This window comes from Eubalaena glacialis, chromosome 15, assembly GCF_028564815.1.
Source record: "Eubalaena glacialis isolate mEubGla1 chromosome 15, mEubGla1.1.hap2.+ XY, whole genome shotgun sequence".
In the NCBI taxonomy this organism is placed as follows: Eukaryota; Metazoa; Chordata; class Mammalia; order Artiodactyla; family Balaenidae; genus Eubalaena; species Eubalaena glacialis.
Genome location: NC_083730.1, coordinates 4,795,383 through 4,821,140, shown reverse-complemented (window position 1 = coordinate 4,821,140; position 25,758 = coordinate 4,795,383). Strand labels below are relative to the sequence as shown.

General features: G+C 51.1%; 1 protein-coding gene across 1 annotated transcript; it reads right to left on the bottom strand.

The window, feature by feature from the left end:
• Positions 1-595: 595 nt before the first annotated feature.
• DIPK1C (divergent protein kinase domain 1C) lies at positions 596-22,986 on the bottom strand. Its single transcript, XM_061169219.1, has 7 exons — positions 22,892-22,986; positions 22,249-22,342; positions 20,524-20,603; positions 18,085-18,427; positions 8,812-9,486; positions 5,318-5,482; positions 596-963 (listed from the first exon to the last, which is right to left on the bottom strand). Exons 1-7 carry the CDS (start codon positions 22,984-22,986, stop codon positions 763-765), a joined length of 1,653 nt encoding a protein of 550 aa, XP_061025202.1. The 3' UTR covers positions 596-762.
• Between the last annotated feature and the right edge of the window lie 2,772 nt (positions 22,987-25,758).

The following is a 25,758-nucleotide window of genomic DNA, read 5'->3' as shown; positions in this document are numbered from 1 at the left end:
GAGAGGCGCCGGGTCACAGACAGGCACTGAGCACAGGCCACCTGGCCCTGGCTCTGCCTTGAATTCACCAAGCCTGCAACCCCTGCTCCCAGGGAGGATGTGCTGTGGTAAGAGATGAAATGCTCCCTAAAACCGATGTTACAATCCGTAAAATCCATGCATTCCTCAAAATGAAAACCACTGTAAACTGTGCTTTCACACCCTCGCCAGTACAAACTACAGTTCCCAGAGATGAGGCTTGGGTTTTTTATTGTTTTCAATTCCAAAAGCAAGGTGACTCTTCTCTGCTAGCGAGGCCTGCGGTGCCAGTGGATACGCCAGAGAAGGCACCTTCCCCGCCCGGAGGCGCACAGGCCCACACCCTCACCCGCTCACACCCACCTGCTCACACACGCGTGCACACACGTCCACACACCTGCGCAACTCTCACGGCCACGTGCGCACTCACCCTCGCGCATGCGCGCGCGCGCACACACACACGCAGGTGCGCTCTGTGACGTGATGACGTCTGCAGGGACGTGGCGGGGCTCTTGCTCCAGCACAGCGGAGCCTCCTTCCGAGAACGCGGCGCGGGGACCCCCTCCCTCGTGTCACTTCGAAGGGGTGACGGGCGAGGCCCGGAGGGGGTCCTCAAAGCAGAGCAGAGGGAGGAGGCGGCTGAGGGACGAACAGCGCCGGGCGGCCCGCTCCGCACACAGTAAGTGTCCCCGAGGCCTTTGTCCGCGCTGCGGACGCGCTCCCTTCACCGCGCGGGGGCCGCGGCTACTCATCCTCCTGCAGCTCCCGCAGCGCGGCCTGGAGGAGGCGCCGCAGCTTCGCGAGCACGCGGGGCGCCGCGCCCTGGGCCCCCGGGGCCGCGCACTCGAGCACCGCCGCCCGCAGCTGCCGCCGCAGCGGGGCCGACACGGCGGGGCTGCCGCGGGGCGAGGAGAACCAGTGGCGGAGGATCTTGTCGCAGACGACCTGGGGGAGGGCGGGAGGGGGCTGTCAGCTCAGGCCCGGGGGCCTCCTGGAAGGGCCCCTCCTGGACCCTAACCCGCCCAGCGGGGAGAAGGCCGCCCCGGGTGCGGTGGAAATGCCGAGGGGGAAGCTCCGGGTGACACTCAGAAAGGACTGAGGACACCGCAGCAGAAAGTCACAGGCGGGAGCTGCTGCGTAAGGACTGGGCCCTGGGCAGGCCCGAGGCTGCCAGCCCCGCCGTCACCGCACCGCTGAGGGCGCACTTTCTTATCCATAGGTTGGTCACGGTGACAGTCATCGCCACCTGGCAGGGTTGTCCTGAGGGCCCCAGGACACGCTGGTGACAAGGGGTATGCAAACGTGATAGTACTTTGAGGCTCACTGAAAAAAAGGTATATTGGAAGGGAAAAGCTGCAGACTCTTTTTGAGGAGACTTCGAGATGTTTTATTTTAGGAGAAGTAAAAATTAAGACACTGTCTCACAGCCTTTAATTCTCCTTGGGTATGAAATTCACTGAGGCTGAAGATCTCTTTAAATTCTCCATTTAAACACGCTGTCTGTTTTACAGCCTTCATGGTTTCCTCCCTGTTGGACGGAGCACTGCATAATTAATATTCTGCTGCATTTTTCTATGTCACACTTTATATTAGACTCAATTTACAAATGCATCAGTTTTATAGAGCTACTGTTTCTATAATTTTGACTTGTGTTTCCCAACCTCTGCAAGACTGAGGATTCTGTTTAAAAACAAATTATCTTATTTCTCTTTTGAGTTGATAATACATTTTCAGGGGCAAACATTGAAAATGTCCCAAAAGATAGGCTGTAATCTGAAGTCTCCATCCCACTCCTGACAACCAGACACTCGGCTCCTGGCTCTGAGAGGCAGCCACTCCCTTGAATGTCCTTCTGGAGAGTCTATAAATATACATGCATTTCTTTTTTCTTTTACTTTACATGGATGGGACTATATTACACACACTGTTCTATAGCTTCCGTTCCCATTTAATGAAATATCAGGGAGAGCCTTCCAAATCAGTCCTTATAAGGATATTCCATTTGTTTTAATGGCTGTACCTCAAATGCATATCATAAATTATTTAGCTGGTTCCCATTGATGGAAATTTAGGTTGTTCACTAACTTTTGCTATTATGAAAAATGCTACAATACGTATCTTGCAGATATTTCTTTTTCATTTTGCATATGACTAAATTTCTGGAAATGAAATTTCTGGGCCAAGGGGTATGCACATTTTTTGTTTTGATAGATATTGCCAGATTGACCCCATAAAAGTTGTACCGAGTTACACTCTCACAGCAGTGTATGACAAGCATGCCCCAACAACATGTGTCGTCTTCCTTTTTTGTCAACCGATGAATGAAAATGGTTTAATTTGTATTGCTCTTCTTATCAGTCAGGTTGAAAGTATCTGTGCTTCCTTTCCAGTGAGTGGTCAAGGTGATGTTCTTTGCCCACATTTCCATCAGATTGTTAACTTTTTTCATATTGATATGTAAATGCTCTTTATATATTAAGGACATTAGCCCCCTGCTTAGATTGGTTTCCTGGGGAGCAGACTATAAGGTGGAGGTTTGCATGCAGGGATTTATTGAGGGGCGTTCTCAGGAACCATCTTTCCATGGAACTAAGGGAGAAGAAAAACTTCTGGTACTGGAATGGCCTACAGAGTTGTTCTTTATAGAGGCCAGGGGGCTGGGCTTTGCATTTCCCCCCTCCCCACTGACCAATCACTAGATGCTGCCCCTGGGATGTGGGGTTACTGTGAGCCAAGGACGATGCTGGGGGATGCTCTGAGTCTCAGCAGCTCTGAGTCTCAGACAGATAAGGGCTGTCTCTGTCCTCTATGCTCCTCATCTGTAAGAGCAGTTGCAAATATTTTGCCAATTTTCTCATTTAACCTTTAAATTTGCTCATATTTTTTGTAACTTTGTTTTGTTTTTGCCATGTGGATTTTTTTTTAAATGGTTAAATGTGTCAGTTGTTCCTCTTATAGCCTCTGAGCTTTGTTCTGTACTTAGAAAGGCCTTCCAAACTCTAGGATAATACTTTAAATTCTCCCAGTTTTTTTCTGGAACATTCAGGATTCCATTTTTTAGGTGTAAGCATTTGAGCCATCTGGAGTTTAGTTTGATATAAGGAGTGAACCAGGAGTTAATGTGATCATTTGTTGTTCCCGAATACCCACTTTACCAGCACCACTCACTGTATAACCCAGCTTCCCTCCCACTGGCCTGAGAGGCTGCCTTTATAACATACTAAATGCCCATATGTCATTAGGTCTACTTCTGCAATTTTAAACAATTCTATTCCTTTGATCTGTCAATCAACTGATGCAGGGCAGGGATTTTTTTTTTTTTTTTCTGAGTAAAAGTGTAAGTTAGAAAAGTAATACATACCGCCGTAGAAAATTTATAAAATATAGGGCAAAAGGAAGAAAATAAAAATTATCTGTAATCCTATCATCCGTAAGTAATTGCTTTTGACGTTTTGATATCTTTTTTCCCAATCACATACTACTTAACGAAAATGAGGTCATGGGTAAATACTGATTTGTAACCTGCATTTTTTCGCTTAGTGAATGCTTCATATTTTCTCATATCCTTAAAGGAAGCGTAATTCCGTTTCTAGGTCTTTATTCAAAGGCAATGATCGGAAAAGGTGCACAAATGAAACTGCTCAGCTAAAGAGAGTATTTCCAACAGTCATGCACCCTCCAGAGGGATGGAGAATTTTACAATCACGTTAACAATATAGACTCTTACCTATATTTCTCTGAAGCCTCACCTGTTAATTAATAGCATTTTAACAACTATTCCCAATAGTTAAAAGTAAAAAATTATTATCGCTGGGTTTTAATTTGCATGTCTTTGAATAGTAAGATTAAATATTTTCCAGGTTCTCTTGCCGTCTGTATTTCAGCTCCCGTGTATCTGTCATATGTTCTTCTCTTGCCAGTTGTGTGTGTGTGTACCTCTCACCGCTTAACGGCTCTGTAAGAGCCGTTTATATATTAAGGATACAACCCTAGTCTCCAGTTATGCTGCAGAGGGCAGGTGTTAGTGTTTCCGCTTTGTGGTTTGAGGTCACAGGGTGGTTGATGCTCTAGTGAAAGCATCTTGTTCCCACATCTGGAGAAGAATGGTTGCACTGCAGACCCACCGAGGGTGTGAGCCCACGTTAAGTTGGAGAGGCTGCCGAGCCAGGGCCTTGTTCGCCCTGGTCCAGGACCGCCAGGTTAACTACACAACCGTCCAGGTCTCCCCAGGTCAGTCCTCTGTGCCGGCGTGACTCAGCCCCAGGCTCTGGCCCCATCCCCAGGTGTGCACCGGGGTTATATTGGCCTTATGGGCTGGAGGGCTGTAGGGAGGAACAGACTGTGGTGGAGGTGAGACTGCGGAGTGGACCGGATAGGAGAATGACAGAGTAGGAAGGCTGACGCTAGAGCACAGATCAGCGGTGGTGGAGGTGCGCCCAGCTTCCCTGCCATGACCTCTTCCTGGTTGTGATCAACACCTGTGAGCCCGGCTCATCCACACCCACCTGAGGGCCTGGAGTGAGGGCCGGGAGCAGACAGCTTCTGCCGCAAGAGGGGAGATGTCTTCCCAGTGCAGGGGTCTCCAGCCCCACATCTGGGTCTCCGTCACTCTAGACCAGATCTGAGAGCTGGAAACCAGGATGGGTTCCTACTTATCACTGGTCTCCTGGATGTGGGACCCATGCACTTTCTCCCTCTATTAACCACCTGCTGGCCTAACCCCTTGCCTGTCGGATCTGTGTTGTCGCCCACCCTCTCTGGTTTGGCCAGTTTTCAGGACTGCTTTGCCCTTTTTCTAGATTTATCCTTGGTGAATCAGTCTCTGGGTGCTCATTCTGGGGGAGTGTGTGTGTGTGTGTGTGTGTGTGTGTGTAGATGCAGAAATTAGACCCAGAGAGAAGGGCTACCCAAGTCCCCATGGCTCTGGGGGACCCAGTAAAGGCTGTGCTGGGAGCACCATCCATTAGCCCCATGGGGTCACTTGGCCGACAACCTCCGGGGTAGACGACTAAGAACAAATGATCCCCGTCTCCCACCATCCCTGCCCTTAACTGGACACACCGAGCCCAGGTGACAAGGCAAGGGTGATGACCTTCAGCTACGTCACCGGGATGTCACAGTGTGGCAGGCAGAGGCACCCTGAGAGGACAGGATCCACCCCCCAGAGAGGACAGGGTTCCCCCCCCAGAGAGGACAGGGTTCCCCCCCAGAGAGGACAGGATCCCCCCCAGAGAGGACAGGGTCCCCCCCCCCAGAGAGGACAGGGTCTCCCCCCAGAGAGGACAGCAGCATTGCTCACCTGCAGGTTGCTGTTGGTTCTCTGGGCTCCACACCTGTGCACTCGCAAATCACACTTTGAAAAACAGTCAAAGAAATTGCAATCTTCATCTCCCGTGCAGTTCTGCTCAAGAATTTCCCTCATTTTAGGTTCAAAAAAGGCCATGTCCACGTCAATAGCCACCACCTGTAATTGAAACAGCACACGCCTCTCAAGAGGACCCCCAAGGCCGCAGCACAGAGGGAGCCCTGCAGTACCACCCCACCCCTGTTCCCCTTTGCAGGTGCAAGTGTCACAGACTTCAGGGGTCACAGAAATCTGCCAGCAGGGAAGAGGAGCCAGGTTGTGCTGGGGACATACAAGCCCCTGGCACAGATGGTATGGCAAGGCTTTAACTGCAAAAAGAACCTTTGTGGTCACTAGTGAAAGCCTAGAATGTGGAACTAGCATCACTTTTCATCTTTAAAAGTTTTCTCAGATTTAAAAGTTGAATCTCTGAAATATCTTTAAAATGAATTGATTTCCCCTTCTGTTGCTTTATCACTTTGGTTTCTGACATTCAAGGCTCAGGAATACAAAAGCTGTGAGACACAGATAATCTATCCCTATGAATATAAGCAACAAAAGAAAACTACATTCAAGGGACAGGTGGAGGGTGTGATGGTGAGAGTGGGGTGGGCAGTACGTAGGTCGTCTGTTTATGCTGTCTGTTACCTGAGTTGACTGGTTTCCAGCTGCGGGGAGCAGGGGGAGTGCAGGGAGTGGCAAAGCCAAAGTTCTCAAATTAGGGTCGATACATATGGACCCTGATCCAGCAGCATCAAAAACTAAGTCCCACTATCAGCGTGAAAATGTGATGAGCCCCTGGAATTTCAGATTTATCTTCCTGGCTTCAACCCAAATAGGCTTCAAAACCAGAAAAAGAATAATGTCTAAATTATGCAGATGTTCCTCCACCACCTGAATTAAAAAAAAAAGATGAGCTCAAACCTGAGAAAACCTGGACTCTGCCCAAATCAAGCAGTGTATAGCTTCAAGGTATTAAAGAGAAGACTCGATGAGGTTAATGGAGTCTGTGGCATTTCACAAGCCTTCACAGGTCAACCTCAAAATATCAGCCTTCTCCCTTTGGTAGCGTCTCAAAAAAGTGTTCATTTACATCTCAATTCTCTGCAAAGTCAGGAGGCACATTCCCAGGTTGTTGTTTCTGTTTTTTCCTTCAAGATTGATGCCAGAATGCAGTAAAGCTTCTTGGGGATTATTCAGTAAAACAGAGGAGGGAAAATACTTTATTTCAAAATATGTGGAGAATAATGAAAATAAAGAACAGGGAACTTTTCCCTATTTAAGAGCTTTGTCTAATTACTAATTCAGGCTCTGCAAACAGAAATTATCATTTTAATCAATTTTTCCTATCTTATTATTCAGCCAAAAGAAATAGCTCATTTCATTATTTATACTGGTTAATACACTAAAAATATATGAGTCTATTGTCTTTCATAATTTATTTGGGGGCCTACAAGACCCTTCTCTTCTTTTGATAGTTCCTGGCCATCTCCCCAGCTTCCCCTGGGCCCCTGGTGGAATTTCAGCTCCCTGTTACTTCTCTCTTCCAGCTCTGATTGTTCCCTTCTCATCTCCCAGGAAGAGCCAGATTTATTTTTTAAGTTTAGTGTATGCTGTAGAATGGATTACAGCTACTGGAAGCATAACTCTATGCACCTAAAATAAGAACAGTAACAAAATGAACAGAAAAACCTGCCTGAGGTTTCTTAGATAACATCGGGAGAATCATAAAATTTTTCCTGCACAAAATTACCTAACTTGCATCATCTTCAGACATGGTCCTAGCATCAGACTAGAACGGATTGATGAGGATTATTTCATTCTCCACTGAAAAGTGTGCCTCTAGAGCAGGAAACGTCATCTGTTTGAAAAGAGCACTTTCTGGCAACAGTTTGGGAGCAAGAAGTAAAGATGTTTTCCTAGTTCTTTTGCAACCGCTGGACAGATTCTCAAGACCTGCAAGGGGGGACCCGAGAAAGTGAATGACTGCGAGTCATCAATTCTTACACGTTACCTGAAGGACAGCGCTCCTTCCCCGCTGCAACGCGGACCAAAGGGGGAACCCACCTGCTGGTGCGTCAGTTCGCTAGTTCTCACACTGAGCGCGCATCAGAATCACCTGGAGGGCTTGCTTTTAAGTTTATTTATTTATATTATTATTTTTGACTGTGTTGGGTCTTCGTTTCTGTGCGAGGGCTTTCTCCAGTTGCGGCAAGCGGGGGCCACTCTTCATCGTGGTGCGCGGGCCTCTCACTGTCGCGGCCTCTCTTGTTGCGGAGCACAGGCTCCAGACGCGCAGGCTCAGTAGTTGTGGCTCACGGGCTTAGTCGCTCTGCGGCATGTGGGATCTTCCCAGACCAGGCTCGAACCCGTGTCCCCTGCATCGGCAGGCGGATTCCTAACCACTGCGCCACCAGGGAAGCCCTGGAGGGCCACAGCCCACCCGGAGCGCCAGTCCTCCTGCTGCTCCTCCACCTCGGTTCGTTCTTTGTAGGCCGGCACTGCCTGGAGTGGGACATAAAACTCACCTGCCTCCTGCAGAGCCTGCAGAGGCTGACGTGTCCCCCCGGGCAGGACTTTCCCTTGTGTAAGGCACCAAAACGCCAGTTGTCCCTCTAGAAATCTTACCCACAGAAGGGAAACTAGAACCTCTCCAGAAGAAAGTATTAGAAAAGTTGCAGGGCTTCCCTGGTGGCGCAGTGGTTGAGAATCCGCCTGCTATGCAGGGGACACGGGTTCGAGCCCTGGTCTGGGAAGATCCCACATGCCATGGAGCAGCTAAGCCCGTGAGCCACAACTACTGAGCCTGCGCGTCTGGACCCTGTGCTCCGCCACAAGAGAGGCCACGATAGTGAGAGGCCTGCGCACCGCGATGAAGAGTGAGTGGCCCCCACTTGCCGCAACTAGAGAAAGCCCTCGCACAGAAACGAAGACCCAACACAGCCATAAATAAATAAATAAAAAACAAAACAAAACAAAAAAAACAGGCATATTATTAAAAAAGAAAAGTTGCCCGTCATCCTAGAGCATGGACAGCTTGAAAACTGTCCCCCTACTGAGCCTTTGTACAAAAGCCCCCAAAGGGCAGCCTCCCTCCTCATCCTCCGAGGCTCCTCGTCTCCTGAAGACTGTTTGCTGCACAATTTGTTTGCTTTCAAAATAGCCCTAAGAAGGCGCTAAGTCGCTCTGGAGACAACAGAGCAGCCCTCAAGGAGGACAGACCGCGCCTGCTGCTGCGAGCGGCTGTCCTCCCAGTTCGGCACCGGGCAGGCGCCTCTGTTCTTTAAATTCTCTCATTCCCACTCGGAAGGTTTGGCAGGTCGAGGTTGTCCTGGCTGGAAGGTTGCATAACGCTGCAGGGTCTCCCCCGATTTCAGAACCCCCCCTCGTTTAGGACCACCCGGACCCAAGCCTGCCCTCCATGGGCGAAACAAGCCGCAGCCACTCACCGTGAAGTCGCTTCTGATGGCAAAGTTCTCGGGCTTGACATCGCAGAGGTGCAGGCGGTGCGAGAAGTCGTGCTCGAAGTGGCGGACCATGTCCAGGAAGCTGAGCGCCACGCCGCTGAGCGCGCGCGCCTGGGCCCGGCCTCCGCGGGCCGCGCCGTCCAGGGGGAAGAGGGCCCGGAGGCGGGGGCTGCCCGCGGCCAGGTGCTCCACGGCGTAGAAGTGGCCGCAGGAGCCCAGCACGGGCGGCGCGTGCGGGCTGCGGCCCCGCAGCAGGCTGAGCAGGACGAACTCCTCCTGCTGCAGCAGCGCCCACAGGCTGGCCAGCTGACCCCGCAGCCGGGGCCCCCGCCGCCCCAGGCCCAGCCGCCCCAGGCCGCCTTCGGCCAGCTCCAGGCCCAGCGCGCTTTTGACCTCCCCGGCCGCCAGCAGGAGGAGCTCTGCCTCCGGGAAGCCAGGGCCGCCGGCCTCGGGCTGGCCGTCCAGGAGGCCGAGCGGCGGGAAGCTGGCGAAGGCTTCCTCCTTGGACTTGAGGACCACGGGCCGGCCGCGCCAGTCAGCCTGCAGCACCTTCTTGCCCCGCTCGTAGTACAGGCAGCGCCGGTACCGTAGCTGCCCCGCCACGCACAGGTCCTCGCACAGGTCTCCCCCGAGTGCGCCGCCCCGGTAGTCCTGGCACTGGAAGGAAGGGGGCAGTGGGTCACACGGCGGAGGGGCAGCGCATAGACACGAGGCTGGTCCCCGCGCCCAGCACGCTCCTAACAGCTGTGCAGAAAACCTTCACCAGAGTGAACCACGCGGCTGCTCGGGTCAGAGAGGAATGATGAAGAGAAAAGCGTGAGGGCTTCCCTGCTTGCGCAGTGGTTAAGCGTCCGCCTGCCGATGCAGGGCACACGGGTTCGAGCCCTGGTCCGGGAAGATCCCACATGCCGCGGAGCAACTAAGCCCGTGTGACACAGCTACCGAGCCTGCGCTCTAGAACCCACGAGCCACAACTACTGAAGCCTGCGTGCCACAACTACTGAGCCCGTGAGCCGCAACTATTGAAGCCCGTGTGCCACAACTTCTGAGCCCACTTGCCGCAACTAGAAAAAGACCGCGCACAGCAACGAAGACCCAACGCAGCCAAAATAAATAAATACATTTAAGTTAAAAAAAAAAAAAGACTTGAAAGAGCGCCTCAAGTTTGCTATTTTCTCCATCAGGCCCAGGCCCAGGTCTTAGGAAGCAGGTCTCTACTCTCCCCCACTTCCAGCTGAGGTGGGGGATGCTGGCAAAGGCCTTCTGCATCTGCGTTCAGTTTCCTTGACTATCAGTGAAAGGGCTGGGCCAGGCCCGTGGTTCCCAACTCTTGGCTTCACGTCAGGGTCACCCAAAGAGCTTTCAACCCCCGGTCAAGTACAGGTCAGCCAGACCTCGGGAGGTGGGTCCCCGGCGACCTCAGGAATGGCCCTTCCTTTAGAACCGCTCCTTGCGCCCATTGTGGTCACCGGGAAGCGGTGTGGCTGTAAGGCCAGCAGGCTCTGGGGGACTACGGGGTCTGGAGAGCCCACTGCAGGAAACAGGAGGTAGAAGAGGCCTCGTGGCTGGCAGGGCAGGCACCGGGCACCTGCAGAAGAGGAGCCCTGCAGGGTAAATTCCAGAAGCGGGGGGTGTTCGGTTCCTGGGGGTGGTGAGGAAGGCACTCAGGGACCCTGAAATGGGGAACTTCTCCTAAACGTCAGGCTCTTGGGCCCAATGGGGGACCTGGTGACCCCACCACGACACTACAAGCATCCGTCCTAAGAATACGGTCCAGCCAGGCCCTGTCCTTCAGACCTGCTAGAGGGGGAGCAGGAGATGCCAGTGTGAAACCGATTGAAAGGGAGGATTATTTTTCTGTTCTCTTTCTTTTTTATCTCTTTCAGGAAACCTAAACCTCTGGACCCACGTTTATTAGGGGTTGAGCCTATTTCCTGACTCCACCTGTTTCCCCCCAGATGCATCTTCCTCCCACGTGGGCAAAGGCAGGTCAGGTATGTAATTATACGCTGGCCAGACTCTCTGGTTTTTCCGTGCTGCTCGTTTTTATTAACCCCAAGTAGATTATATACAGCTCCTTCAAGTCAGAAAATATAGCTCCAATGCTTGGATATGTGAATAATCCCCAAATCCAAAAAGCTCTGAAAACTACAAGTTTTTCCATGACTCATTCGCCCTCATGGAGTGTCAAATCCGACTGAAAAGATGAGAGCCTATTTATGGTCTGAATGTATTTGACCTGTGACTTTGCATATACTTTGCTGCAGAGTTATTAATCAGCTGGATTTGTTTGATTACTGGTGCTACCTCATATGCAAAATAGAAAGTATATATATGCTGCATATTATCTAACACCCAAAACAGTGTGAATTCCAAAACAGGCCTGGCCACAGAGCATTGGATAAGGGATTGTGGATCTTTATAAATACTCTCAGTGACTTGTTCAAAGCATATGACCAAAACACTTATTAAAAAGATATACTCCCTGTTCTTGAAACAAGTATCTGGATTTCAGGGACCATTTCAGGCAGTAACTGGACAACAGCCCAAAAGGACCAAGACAAGCCATCAGACCTGACCCCCAGCTTCCTGCTGAGGGGCTCCCGCAAGCTGTTTCTCCTTTGCTGCGTTAGATCTCAGCACCGCACCGTATTGGGTGGTGGGGATTTCACGCTTGCCAAACCCAAAGATGCACGCGATGGAGTCCCGATCTTGGAGTCTGGGAGTGCCCCGTTTGCCTGGGACTGGCTTTTTGTCTTTGGAAAACAGACAACCATAATGCAGCTGTATTAATAAACACCCATGAAACTGTTTTAAATACACTTGATGCTGTGTACATCTTGCAATTTAACTTAACACCATTTTGGTCAAATGCCATCCTTTTACTTTTCATCCTGGTACCTCTTTCCAAGGCATGGGGTCATGAGGAGCATCAAAGGGATAAGGACCCTCTGAGTGACTCTCTTTGCTTGGAATTGCTTCCATATCACGGTGCCTCGGAAGAAAGCATCAGCTGATTCTGGTTCCTCTGAGACCTTTCAGGATAATCTTAGAGGTAAGGTGGGAATGAAAGGTTTAAATGATTGAGACTCCCAAGAGTAAAAAAAGATGTGAATGACGGAAGTAATGTGGGGTGTTCATTTTACTTGCTGCAGCTTTGTCCTATTTTATCTGGTATTTACAGAGTTTCACATCTCTGTAATAAGCCTGATAAGAAAAGGCAACATTTCTTTCTTTCTTTTTTTAAAAAAATAAATTTATTTATTTTTGGCTGCGTTGGGTCTTTGTTGCTGCGCATGGGCTTTCTCTAGTTGCGGCGAGCGGGGGCTACTCTTCGTTGCGGTGCGCGGGCTTCTCATTGCGGTGGCTTCTTTTGTTGCGGAGCACGGGCTCTAGGCGCGCGGGCTTCAGTAGCTGTGGCTCGCGGGCTCTAGAGCGCAGGCTCAGTAGTTGTGGCACACGGGCTTAGTTGCTCCGTGGCATGCGGGCTCTTCCCGGACCAGGGCTCGAACCCGTGTCCCCTGCACTGGCAGGTGGATTCTTAACCACTGCGCCACCAGGGAAGCCCAACATTTATTTCTTGATTGCCTTATAAAGCCCCTAAACCCTTTGAGTATATCCAAAATGGTTTAATTCAATTCCATAATCCTTTTTAGAGTGTCTTCAAATTTGTAGTTTAATCAAAGGTGTTTTTGTATGAAGGACAGAACAGAACTGGAAAAGAAAGAAAAGCAGGTGATACAATCGAGTTTGGTAGGAGGAGGTGGGTCCTGAGCTGCGAGCTTCAGAATCCTGCTGTGCTGGGCAGAAGGGAGAGGGGAGGCTGAGGAGAGACGTGGGGAGGGCAAGATAGGAGCGTGGGCCCTGGCTGGGCCACAGCAGGAGAGCGGGGAGTGCTGAGGGTGTCAGCTGTGACTGCCCAGGGCCTTCACTCTCCTCTTCTGGAACTGCGGCCGAAATTGTCACTGGCCATGAGAGACACCTGTGGGCCCAGAAGCCCACTCCACACCCCCGGGGCGGGGAGTGGCCGTGGGCAAGCTGCCTCGGGCACACCCAGCCACCTTCCAGCTAACAGTGCTGTGTGTGAGCTGAGCCACGATCCAGCTACAGGTGCCTGGCTCAGGCGTCACAGAGCGAGGTGGCTGCCTTTCAGACTCCTCAAATGACAGTGGAGTGTAAGCAAGAAAGGCACATGGCCAGGCTTGGCTTTGGGGCCAACTGGGTTTGCCTCTGGGCTCAGCCTCTTGCTGGCCTGTGGCTTGTTTCCAAGTCTGTAACATGGGATGATGACACTGTGTCGTGGGAGACCTGTAAAGGTCAACCAAGGTCATGGGTGCAGAGGACCTGGTGGTCTCTGAATTCTAGTTCCCTCCAGCCCTGGTCATTAGAAGGCAGGGGGCTGGGGAGGCTTCTTCCTGGAGAGATGCACCCGAGCTCAGTTTTGAAAGATGAATTGTGCGTCTGCCTAGCGGACCAGGAGGGAGAAGGCAGGGAATGACCTGCTGAGGAACCCACAGATGCAAAGTCGCTCAAGTGTTCAGAGAACCAGACAGTTCAGGGGAGCAGAGGGCAGGGTTAGAGCAAGTGCCAGTGCGTCAGGGACTGGGCATCCTGCCAAAAACGCCACTTGCTGTGTCTCCACCTGACAGAATGCTCCCCCCTGCAAGGGTCGGACGCACCTTCCCTGGGAGGCCGCCCCACCTGCCAGTGGGAATTCTTGTCTCCTCTGCCCCAGGTACCATTAAATAACCCCCGTGAGCCACCGTACCATCCCCTGCCCCCGCTGGCTCCCCACACCATGGTGTTTTCTACGAAACTGTACCGCGTCGATGAAATCGAATTCAAATCGAACCCGTAAGAGATTTGCCCCTGCAAATTTAGAAGGCAGTTCCAAACAGGGGTTGCAAGGAAATTTGGCATATAGTCTGCTGATTTTGGAGGAGAACATTACCTTTGGCCATTTTTCTGAAGGTCAGCACGTTGAGGTATAGGCATGCCTCCGGACGGCTGGCAGCTTGTGGGGAAGCTACGGATCAAGAAGGGCAGGCGGTGGGGCTGGGCGCCCAGAGCCCTGCCGGGCCACCAGCTACTGGAGGTGTTGTCCTAGGTTTCCAACCTAACTTTCCGTGCCCCGGCTACCTCGTTTGTCATGGGAGATGGCTTACACGAAAGCAAAGTGTACGCAAGGGCAATTAGTGCAGAGCTGTTCTTTGTCGTCACCCTTTGTGATGAGGCCTTTTTGTCACATCAGTCCCTACTCTTCTGATACAGAATGTAAAATTCATCCACTGTGGCTCTTCCGGTTACCAGAGCTCCAGTGAGTTCTGTGGGAGCTTTTTGCACGCCTGTGCTTGCTAAACTCAGAGAAAAACTTAGCTCGGCTTTTAAAAACCAGTAAATTTACAGATTACAAGTTTACAAGCTAATTAAACAGTGTCATCATGGTAGAGACAAGAGTGAAATTACCTTATTAGCAGCATGTCCTATTGAGGTAGCTCATTTTTTTAAACTCAATAGAAGTAATGTACTTTTAACTCCATTAAAAAAAAATCACTTTCCTCTGGATATGAGGAGGCCCTAACTGCCATCTTGAACAGGTACATTTCTGTACCCAAATGTGTGTGCATACAAAGTCCACAGGTATCAGATTTTAAGATAAGCTGGGAAAAAAACCAAGTTAATAAAGTCTCATTGTAGTTAACTGGCATTTTTTAAAAATTAATGAAACAGCGAATTCATATTTCTTATAGGTTGTGTGCAAATGTGCAAACGCACACTCCAGTTCTTGTAGAAAGCGTTCTCAGTGGTGGTTCCTTAGAACCTCCCTCTCTGGCTTGTATCTCGGTTCTCAGGCAAAAACAAAACCTGTCCTCTCTAGTCTGGGAAACCGGTGACAGGGTCTCAGAGGTCATGCCCAAGGGCTGGGTTTTCTTTTGTGTGTTTGTTTTTGTTTTTAAGGAGAATTAAGTTCCTATGCGGTTAGCAGCCCTCATATCTCATGATGGAATTCCTTCACGGAGCAGTTACACTGTACATTGCAGAATCTCAGAGCAATTAGCCAGGCCACTCTGCAACCCCTCTCGACCCCTGGACAGCTTAGAAGATAGACATTACAAACGTGGCCAAAGCACTCAGGAAAGTGGAGTCATTCCCTGCTATAAAATCTCTCTGGGTATGTGCCCTGGATGCTGTAGTCCCGCTGGGACCTTGGGTTTCTATCAGAGCAAAGAAAGAAAAGCCTGCCCTGTTAAAAAGAAATCCCAGATGTAGGCAACTAAATTGAGTCACATCAAGATCTAACTAGCCGGAAGGGACGTAAACCTTCTGAATAACAGAGAGTCTGTGGGAATCTTTTTGAGATGCTTTGAAAGTGATGCGCTATGGAAGGGTTCAGTATGCCCAGTTGTTACTTATGGTTTTCAGTATTGGAGGAGCGAGTTCTGTCACGGGGTCTCTACTACCAGAGTCACATCCTGGCTCCACGACACAGTAACCGTGCGAATCAGGACAAGTTACTCCACCTTTCTGGGGCTTGGTTTCGCCATCTGTGAAATGGGAGGAGTAAAAGTACGTACCCCCCAGAGGCTGAGATCAGATGCATTAATACGTGTAAAACTACTTAGCACAGAGCCTGCCCTGAGTGAGCCTCAGCGGGCACCCGCAGCACACGTCCCCGCCGCCCTGGGAGGCGCTCTGCCTGCAGAACCGGAAGCCGGGCCTGTGAACGGTCAGACCCAACGCTAGTCAGCCTGGCACAGCCTGCTGACACGGTTCCCTGGGAAAGTGGGGCTCTGGAAACCTCACAGAGATGTCTTGATTACGGGATGAGCTGAAAAGCCGCAGGAAAAAGGAGGGCTGCCGTCTGCCCAGAAAATTCTGAAGCTGGAAGACCTGGGCTCAACTCTGGAACCAATCCAGTTGGCTCTTCCAACACTCTCTCTTGAGACTGGAGTGTGGTGGGCCCCCTCCAGAGGTGGGGTGAGGCTCGGGGGGGCACCAGCACCCATGACTCCCCCCTCCTAACCAGCCCCTCAGCTTCACCCTCAGACTCCTCCACGGGCCAACAGTGTTCACCTGCCTGGCATGAGGGCCCGGGAACGTGCTCAGAGGTTCACAACTCCCTTGGCTCCGCCCAAGGGAAAGGGGTTCCCTCTGGCTCAGCTGCAGCTATTCCTTCGGTGCTCTGGGATTCATAGTGAAAGCTAATGAGAGTCTGGAGGCCAGTCAGAAAAATAACAGCCAGTTTTATTATTAAGGATAAAAGCCAGGCAGAATGAATTGAAAGGACCGGCGGAACTGAGAGACAGAGGCTCGATTCAGTCCTGGGAGGCCACAGTGCCACAATGCCAGCCTCTGCCTGGCCGCCAGGGCCCGGCAGAGTCTGGGATGTGGAGACTGGGGTCCTATTCAAACCTCAGTCTAGTTCACAGTGTCCTGGGTGAAAGGGAGCCACGGTGCTGTGTGGGGTTCCCGCCAGCAAATCCACAATGGAGAGGGTAGAGAGGGAAAGTCGGGTCCTGAGCAGAGCGTGAGAAACGGCATCCTCAACGGGGGCCTCCAAATGATGCTCCCCCCAAAATCAGGTCATTGAGAACCAGTCAGGTGAACTTCAGACAGACAGACAGACATGGTATTTCAGATTGTTCTTTCGGCAACAGGAAAGATTGGCTGCCACAGGAGGTATGTTGGTTCAGCCTCCAAACAGAATTGGTTTTAATTTATGAGCTGGAATGCTGGGAAAGTTATGATCAGCAATGACTTAAGTTATACTAGGCTATTTAATTTCCATTAGGCCTTCTCTCACCAAAGGTAAAGAAATGAAAAATAGTGTTTGTTTTTTATTTTAATCTAAAAGACTATTATTTTTGGTACATGGATATTCATCCTGGCCAAGCTATTCATTTTTTACTATAATTAGTCAATCAGTCTCCCCAAAACAGAGGGAAAAAAATCTTTATCAGTGAAAGGAATTTTTAGAGGAGTTGAGGAAAATCAATGAGCTCTTGTAACTTAAAGAAAACTTGATAGAACATCAGTGTAACAATGAACAGATAAATGGATAGATTATTGATAGATAGGATGGAGGGAATCGATGAGTATCTCACCAACGTTATGATCAATTCATGAGGACACGTCAGACTCAATTAGGGAAAATGATTTGGTTTAGCTTGTCCATTTCACCTCATTCCTTTAGTTTTTCCAATCTCACTTTTAAAAAAAATCATTTAGTTGAAAGCCTTTATGCTACCACGTTTTGAAAATCTACAATCTCAAAAGGCTCACCCAGATGCAAGCAATTGGACTGAAAACTTTCCATGCGTTTCTTGAAGGTCTCTTAGAAAATAGATCGTTTTTCACACCAAATACTTACATGTCAGTATTTTAGGAAGTGAACACTCAATCAATGTAACAATAGTTGCCGTTACCTTCACCTTTCTTGGCCTTCCTTTTAGGGATTCCTACCTTTATCCAAGTCTCCTAATGCGCATCATCTTCCGAACCAAAAAGACCAAAGAGCAGCCAGCGTTCGTAATCAATTAATGAGCCTCTGGGGCCCAGAGCGCGCAGCAGCAGTCTGCAAGCCCAGGCGTTTCTTTCTCTCCCTAATTGCCGGGCTCAGCTATGGAGACCCCCGGCCCTCCCCTGTCCGGAGACCCCGCTCGGACCCCAGGGTCCGGCCGCCTCCCTCGCGCTCCGCTCGCCTGAACGCGCTCTGTCTTGGGTCCCGCAGACCGCGCCGGGGAGAGCCGCGGCTCTGGGGCGCAGCGGGGCGGGGGCCCTACGAGCCGTCTGCACGGGGCTCGGCGAGGTGCAGCCCAGGCTGGACTCGCCGAACAGCGGCTGAGCGACCGAACGGCGAGTCCAGGGGCAGGGGCGTGGTCTCCCCGACCCGAGCCCTCAGCGGCCCGCGCCCCGAGCCCCGCTGTCCGAGTCGGGAGACTGGGAGCAGACCCGAACACTTGCTTTAGGAGCGCGGGCTGGGGGCGGCGGGAGAGCAGTCGGGCAGGAAGACTCTCTTGGGACAAAGGACCAATTTGGGCGAAACGGGGGGAGACATCCCCGCCCGCGCACGGAGGACTCCCGGACAGAGTCCCACGCTGGAGACCGCATCCCACGCACCGTGTCCGGGCCCCCTCCCCTCGGTCCACGGCCGTGCCCGAGTCCCCGGCTCCCGGGGCCCGCGGAGGGTGTCCCAGCCCTGCCCCCGGGGCGCGCGGCTCGGGGCAGTGCGGCGGCGGCGGCGGCGGCACCTACCAGCGCGGTCAGGATGCGCCGGCTCTTCTCGTCGGTGCAGCGCTCGGAGAGGACGCCCGGGTGCGCGCGGAGCAGCAGCGCGGCCGCCAGCACCCAACCCGCGGTCCACGCGACGCAGACCAGCAGCGCGCACCGCCCGGGCCGGCCCCGCGAGCCCGCCGCCCGCGCCCGCGCCATGGCCCGCCCGCCCGGCGCCCAGCGCCCGGCGCTCGCGTCTGGGCTCGGCGGCCCGGCGGGGGAGGGGCGCGGGGGAGAGGTAGCGCGGGCGGAGGGGAGGGGGCGGAGGGGAGGGGGCGGAGGGGAGGCGGCGCGGGGGAGAGGCAGCGCGGACGCCCGGCCCGTCCTGGGGGGCGGGGAAGAGGGGGGGTGTCCCGCGGCAACAACCCGCGCCCGCCCGAGCAGCCGGGGTTCAGTGGGTGTCCGCGCGCGGGACGCCCTGCTCCGCCCGCCGCACCCCGCCACCGTTTGCACTTTTTTTTGCACCTTTTCCCCAAGAAGACCAGCTCCTTCCTGGTACCGACTCTGCGTAGATTCAGGCTCGCCCCTGTTTAGACTCCTGGCTCCCCTGAAGACAAGCTCTCGCCCCTTCTCCGGGCGGCTGCTCGGCGCCCTGCACTCTCTTTTACAGACCCCCGCCCCTCGGACCCCTGGGCGCCCTCGGCTGCAGCCCTGCCCCCCATCCCCCTACTTGGGTCTCCTCCGAGCGCTTCCCGGGGTGAGATCCTGAGTCGGGGGTCCGGGACAGTCTGGGAATGTCGTGGCGGCCCCCGCCCGCCCTTCCCAGGCAGATTCTGAATCCCACCGCCGTCTCCCAGGCTGCCAAAAACTCCAGGGCGTCCTTGCCAGGGGTAAAAAAGCGCCGCACTCTCTGAACGTTTCCCTTCCCCCTGGCAAGGAGAAATGGTTCACTGAATGTATCTAAACCTGTGTTTCTGTGTATTTGCAACGTTCTCTGGGGAGCAGGCTTCCATGTTCCGTCGCAGTCATCGTATGAGGTCGGCAGGAGCCCCGGCCTTCAGAGCTGCCCCTGGTTCTTTCCAGCCCTCCCCGACCCCACCCCAGCTGCCCTCTGCTCCCTAAAAGCATTTCTCCCCTGAACGGAGAGCCAGGGCGGGGGAACTGTCACAGCTGAAGGCCTCTGAAAGCTGCCCTGCCCCAGAGGCTCCTGCATTCACTCAACAAAAGCCTATTCAAGGCCCATCCCAGTAGGTCAGGCCCTACCTGACCGCCCTGCACCTAAATTTCACATATTCCCACCCTCCACCCCCAGTGAGGGGATAAGAGGAATTACTCTCGCCCTGATGGAACATCCTGTAATCATCCCTGAGGAACTGGCTTCTTAACCTTGTCTATTCTGCAACTTGCTGGTTTAGCTTTCAGTTTCGTGGCCCACTGGTGAAGTTCTCCAGGAATTATGAAGCATCCAATTAACAAATGCTCAGCCCTCAGGAACACTTTGGGTACACCGCAGCTATTCCCTAATGCAACAGACACTTGGGATTTGGGGATCACTTGGCTGGTAACAGTAGTGCATGTTCGAGTTCCTTCTGTGTGACCGTTTCTCCCACCTCCACCCTACCCGCCCCCCCGCCGGGCACACCCCACCAGAAGAACCACATGGGAATATTTCCCTAGGCTGGCTGTACGAAAACTTAGTCTCTTCTTTTAAAATATTGCAGTTGTGGAGTAAAGGAGGCATCCTAGGACGCTGCTTTAAAATCTTGGCTTGATGGTGTAAAGCTGATTCCCTGTCCCAAGAATTTTATTGGGAGGGGGCGGGAATAGGAAGAGGAATAAGATACAAAAGTGGTAACACTTCTCCTTTAAAACCTAGGCGTGAAAACCACAGGGGAAAAGCAGAGCATGAAAGCAAAATTAATATTAGGATTTGCAAGGTAAGTTCTACTTTCGTAAGTTTTAAAAATACGTTATTAATAATACTTCTTTTGGCATTTTTATAAAAAAAAGTATACCAAAGAAAATGATAATCCCACAGTAAAGAGATCCTTTAAGCATTCAGCATATTTTAAATTGAAATATAGTTGACATACATGAGCATCATTTTAATACAGAAGATATTGTACGCTCTAGAGCCAAAACAAAATGCTTAGAATGCAGAACTTACGCCAGCTGCCACCCTCTTGTGCAGTTTGTATGCTGCGCAAAGCCACGGAGGGGTGGATGGGGCTGAAGTCCACCAGAGCCCAGGCCACCAGGCCCTTTTCCTGGGGGCCCCATCCAACCAGAGGGGATGCCTTTTTAAATGACCTGTGCAAAGGGGGCTTTTTTGGGGATTCGCATGACAGTGCCTTACAGGCCAGCTGTACCCTTGGTACTAGATATTCCCCTAGAGCAGCAAACAACTAAACAGATAATTACATTAGCAATAAAACGTGAAGCTTTGGCTTAACAAGCAAGGTAAAATGAGTCTGGTCTCACCTCCCAGGAGCCCCGTGTGCTGGTAGCACCAGCGCGTAATTCCCGGTGACTGGCAGCCTTGGCGGGGCCTGGCAGGGAGCCTGTGGGTCAGGATTAGGGGACAGGCAGAGCTGGGGGGGTGGCTTGGCTCAGTGCAGGCTTCACATGGAGTTGATCTGAATAGTCTTTGACTCCTTCAAAACATTGTATGAAATCCAAGAACCACTTTTCCCCGCTTCCTTACCCAGGCTGTGAACACTGAAGTCATAACACTAGAAATGGCTTGAGTGCAGTGATCCTGCCAAGCATACTCTGGTCACACAGATATTCACAAGGTGGTTTTCCTTTGTCTTGAAGGAGATGGAGACGTGTCTCTTTATAACCACACGAGGCAAAAAGCCCTCTGAGCCGGTGAAAGGGGCCCGGGGTTCCAGGGCCCTGTGCCCACACTCAGGCACCACCACAGCCAAGCAGAGGGAGTGTACTAACGAGGGTGTGTCTGCTTTAACTAAGCACTTAGACTAAACTGTATTTGTTCACTTACTTCTTCCGTCAGACCAGAGGCTACTTGAGGGTAAGGACTGTGTCTCCCAGCACCTAATCTGGTACCTGAATCAAAGGAGGTCCTTAAAGACCTGCTAAAGAAATGAGTGGAATATGTATCCTAGCTTTTCCTCTGAAAGATCAGAAAACTTCGAGCACCCTGGAATTTTTCTTGAGAAAGTGCTCTTAACACATAAATATTTCTCTCTGATTTCCTGAGGCTAAATGGAGCAATCCAGACACGTCACAGGGGCAGGAATACGTTTGAACATACCCTTTGGATTCTGAACTCATCTATTGGCAGTTGAACTTGTCACTGAGAACAGAATATGAATATTTTGCTTATAGGCCTTTCTTGGAAGAAAAGGTAAAATTCTATAGTTTCGACTCTGATTATATTAGACAAATAGGTTTATTAGTGCTCAATTCTACTACATTTCTATGATCTCATAAAAGTATTTTTCTTCCTGAAAGGACTTTGACAACAACAAATATCCCTGTGTTTGTATAGTACTTGGTATATTCCCAGACATTAGCTCATACAATTCGCCTAGCAACCTGGTAGGGTGGATTGAGTGAATGTTGTTATCTAATATTTCATAGAAAAGGGTAATGGCCTTTTTTTTTTTTTACTATCATCTGTTAGTGGGAGTGACAGGGTTAGAGGCTGACTCACCTGCTTCTAGGTGTGATATTCTAACGCCTGTTTCCATGTCGGAGTTGCCCACCTTAGAAGTGAGCGGGTGAAGTGTTCTGTGCATCTCACAATCATTTATTGACGTATCCCGCCTCAGGCCAAGAAAGTTTCAAACATTTATCAGCTTTACCAGTCATTTGCAAAATTACAGTTGGAATAGGATTTTAGCTCATGCCCAGCTTTGCCACGGTCTCTCTGGCCCTCTCCCAGCAGTGGCGACCACGTTTGCACAAGGGTCAAAGTGCAGGAAAGGGGAGGCCACCTTTCGGAAGGGGGCGAGTTTCCGATCACCTGCGGGGTTGCGGGGTGAGGGAGGATAAGCCTGAAAATGAGAGCCAGCCAGACTTCCCTCCCCACTCAAAACCATCTCCCCTCAAACTCATCCCACGCTTCAGCAAGCTCAGCTACTCCATGGTTTACTTTATCCAGATACTTACCTTGCTTTCCTCCGAAGCGAGACCAGCCTGTTTTAAAATGAGAGTTTTGTTTGGAAAGGAAGAAGTTACTTCGTTGTCTGGGACCAGCCTCGGGGTGGGATGGGAGATCTGGATGTAGGTCTCACTGGGAGCCTTTTGTAACCGGAAGCCTGGGTTCCAAGAGCTGAGGAGACAAGAGCTTAGAATGGTTAGCAGAAAAGTTGGGCTTCTCTCGCAGTTTTGCCTAGACTCCCCAAATCATCTAGTTCATAAAGATCAATAACTGTTTTACCCTGATTCGGGAGAATTAAGAATAGGTGAAGGATACGGGCAAAGATGTAGTGTTGGGATTTCCTTTCCAGCACGGTTGCTAACAGCAACAGCTGGAAGTTACCTCAGTGTGTGTCCTAGGGGTTGGGTTGATAAACGGTAGTCATCCACCGGTGGAACCATGTGTACTGTCACCAGAGGTTGGACATGAAGCCTGTGTTGATAGGAAAGGTGTTATTGGAGAAATGGTCCTTCTTCCTGGCCCTGCACCGTCCCTTCTCAGTGCGCACCCCACGTCTTCTTAGGGAATCACACCTCTCACGCTCAGTCCTGTGGTTTGTCCTGAAATGCAGGGGTGGTGAGGGCTTGTGAGAAAGCCCACTGAGGAGAACAGAGAGACAAGCTCCCAACCGCAGGGTTGGTCCGGGGCTCCCAGCAGGCCAGCGGGACGGAAGGGACTCACTTCTCAGCTTTGTTGGAACCATTGGGAAAGAGGAGGCTTCTTCCCCCTGAGGATGCCAATGCCGGACTCTGAGGGTTCAGGGGCCAGAGGGCCATCGCACGAGGATCTGCTGGAGGATGAGGCCAACCTCGAGGAAGGAGGGGATGGGGAGCAGGATTCCTCAGGACTTCATGTGAGCGCCTGACTTTTCAATTATCCAGCGGATAGATTCCCTTTGTGGCTGAAGCCAATTTGGGTTGGGTTTCTGACATTTACAGTGGACAGAGTCTTGGTCAGTAGACATTCATGATACGTCATGGAGTGAAAAGGCAGGTTTCAAAACATTATGTTCCGTCTTAGTTTTTAAAAGCATACCATATACTTATTTACAGACACAAAAATTCTTGGAAAGAGACATTACGATGTATGTTATCTCTAGCTGGAGGAATGACAAGTGATTTTTCTTTTCTTTTCTTCTGTTAATTTTCTAATTTTATGTAAGACAAGCATGCCTTATTTGTGTAATGAAAACATTTTTATTTAAGGAGATGAATTACAGGAAGAGAAGCAGACATCAGGGCTCTGGGATCAGTAGCTTCTAGTTTCAAGAGCTGCTGTGATGCTGGACGTCTGAGAGGTGCAGCCCTTGGCCATCCTGAACCACTTTGTAAGGGCTAGTTCGTCTTCTGTGACCTCTCAGCCTTGTTCCTTTTCCTGTAATAATGCTTACCGTGGTGGGAGTTCATTCATTCATTCATTCACTCTGTAAGCGCCGCTACTCTAGTGTTAAAGACGTCGAGATGAATGACACAGGGTCTCAGTCCTCCTTTGCTGGGAGCAGATGCTCTACAGCGTGGAATTCTCTGCAGCAGGATCTGCTGCATCTCTGCTCCTCTCTGTTCCTTCCTGACCCCCCGGGCCCTCTGAGGGACCCTGACAAAGGACAGGTCTGGGGCTGCTGTTGCCAAACCTCTGCTGGACCCAGGACCACCTGCTAGGCCTTGCGCTGCACGCACACACGGGGATCCCGCCAGGACTGGAGTGGGAGCCCCAGGGGGGGAGGGGCTGTGGGCCAGGCCTTGGGATGATAGAGGTTCTTTTCTCTTTCATCCTTGTCATCTTCCAGGAGCCAGAGAAAGCCTCTCACAATCTTCCCGAAACTCAGGAACGGCTCCTGCCCCTCCCAACTCCTGCCTGGAAGATGAGGGGACACAATTTCCTCCTTCCTAAGGGCAGGTGGCCTCCTAGATCAGAGACCCTACACACCTTAGGTTTTCAGATTGCTGGGCTATAGTCGTCGTCATTATTTTTTAACAGATTTATTGAGGCATGTTTTACATACATGAAATTTCCTCCATTTTAGGTGTACAGTTCAGTGATTTTCAGTAAATTTACAGGGGCTGTGCAACCACTCACACCATCCAGTTTGGGAACATTTCTGTCACCCCAGAAAGATCTGTCTCGGGCACCCATTTGCATTTGCTCCCTGTTCCCACCCCCAGCCCCAGGCAACCACTGATCTGTCTCTGTAGGATTGCTTCTCTTTGGACATGTCATCTAAATAGAATCGTACAATAGGTGTCTTTTGCTTCTGGCTTCTTTCACTCAATTTAATGTTTTTGAGGTTCATCCGTGTGGTAAGAGTATCAATCCTTCATTCCTTTTGTATTACTGGCTGGTATTCTATCGTATGGATAAGTCATGTTGTTTATCCATTCATCAGTTGATGGACATTTGGGTTGTTCCCACTTTTTGGCTGTTGCGAATAATGCTGTTATGAACTTTTCTGTACATGTCTTTATGCGAACATATGTTTTTATTTTTCTTGAATTCGTAGGGATGAAATTGCTGGGTCTTATGCAAATTTACCTCTAGCTTAAGGAACTGTCAAACTGTTCCAAAGTGGTTGTACCATTTTACATTCCCATCAGAAATTACAAGGGTTCCAGTTTCTCCACGTCCTTGCCAACACTCATTATATTGGTTCTAGTGGCTGTAAAGTGGCATTTCACTGTGGTCTTAAAGTGCATTTTCCCCATGAAGAGTCATCGTCTTATTTTCCGTGGCCAGAAGTGGCCCCACGATTTCTGTGATCACTCTTTCCTTGTCCTGCAATTTGGTCCTTTTGTGATAGAACCGCATTTCAGGACCTTTAGTGCAGCTCCTTGTCCTTCAGTCTGGAGCACCGGTGATGCTGGTTAAAGGGATGTGAGCTAAAGGCCGGCAGGCACTCAGCATGATTTCCTGAGCTGTCTTGAACGTGAGACTCTGGAACCACCCACTGCAGTCTTTGCTGTGCTGTTTTGCTGGTGCCTTTGCTGGTGTTAAGGTTGGCCCGAAATCTTTGCACAGAACAAATCACTGTGTTCCTTGCAGGGTTCACCTTGGTCGTATAAGCCTTGGAGTTTCCTAAGCCCCCACACAGTTGCACTACATTGTTTGGGACAAACTTTAGGAAATCTCTGACCTTTTTTTGGCCTCCTTTCTTGCATTTTCATTTCAACTCAAGACACAGCTGCTGGTTGGGATTTCCCTCCAGTACGAGGGGAGCGATGGGAGTGATCACAACTCCTCCCTCTCACCCACAGCCCCTGCTCCAGCCCACATCGTGTGCGGTGCTGGCTTCGAGCAAGCGCACGTGAAAGGTCGGTATCACGCCCATTGCATTCATGTGAAAGCACCTCGCTGGGAAAAAAATGCATCCTGCGATTTGGCCTTGAGACTCCTATACAAGGGCTCTTAGGAAAGGGTGACATTCCAGAATTTACTTCCCTTTTGGCGAATGACATGCCGCTCTGCAGGGAGTGTGCTCCACCCTAAAGCGTGTCTGAAATAGTCTGCAGCTGGAACTGCTCACCTAGCTCAGAGCTGGGTCCTGTTAAGGGGGT

What these genes read in the sequence shown, in the direction of transcription:
- DIPK1C (XM_061169219.1), bottom strand. Translation starts at nt 22,986, where the DNA reads ATGGCCCTCTGGCCCCTGAACCCTCAGAGTCCGGCATTGGCATCCTCA. An exon ending in GGCTGGTCCCAGACAACGAA is followed by an intron (nt 20,604 to 22,248) that starts GTAACTTCTTCC and finishes CCTGACCCACAG; the next exon opens with GCTCCCTGCCAGGCCCCGCC. An exon ending in GCACACGGGGCTCCTGGGAG is followed by an intron (nt 18,428 to 20,523) that starts GTGAGACCAGAC and finishes CCCGCCCCCCAG; the next exon opens with GACGGGCCGGGCGTCCGCGC.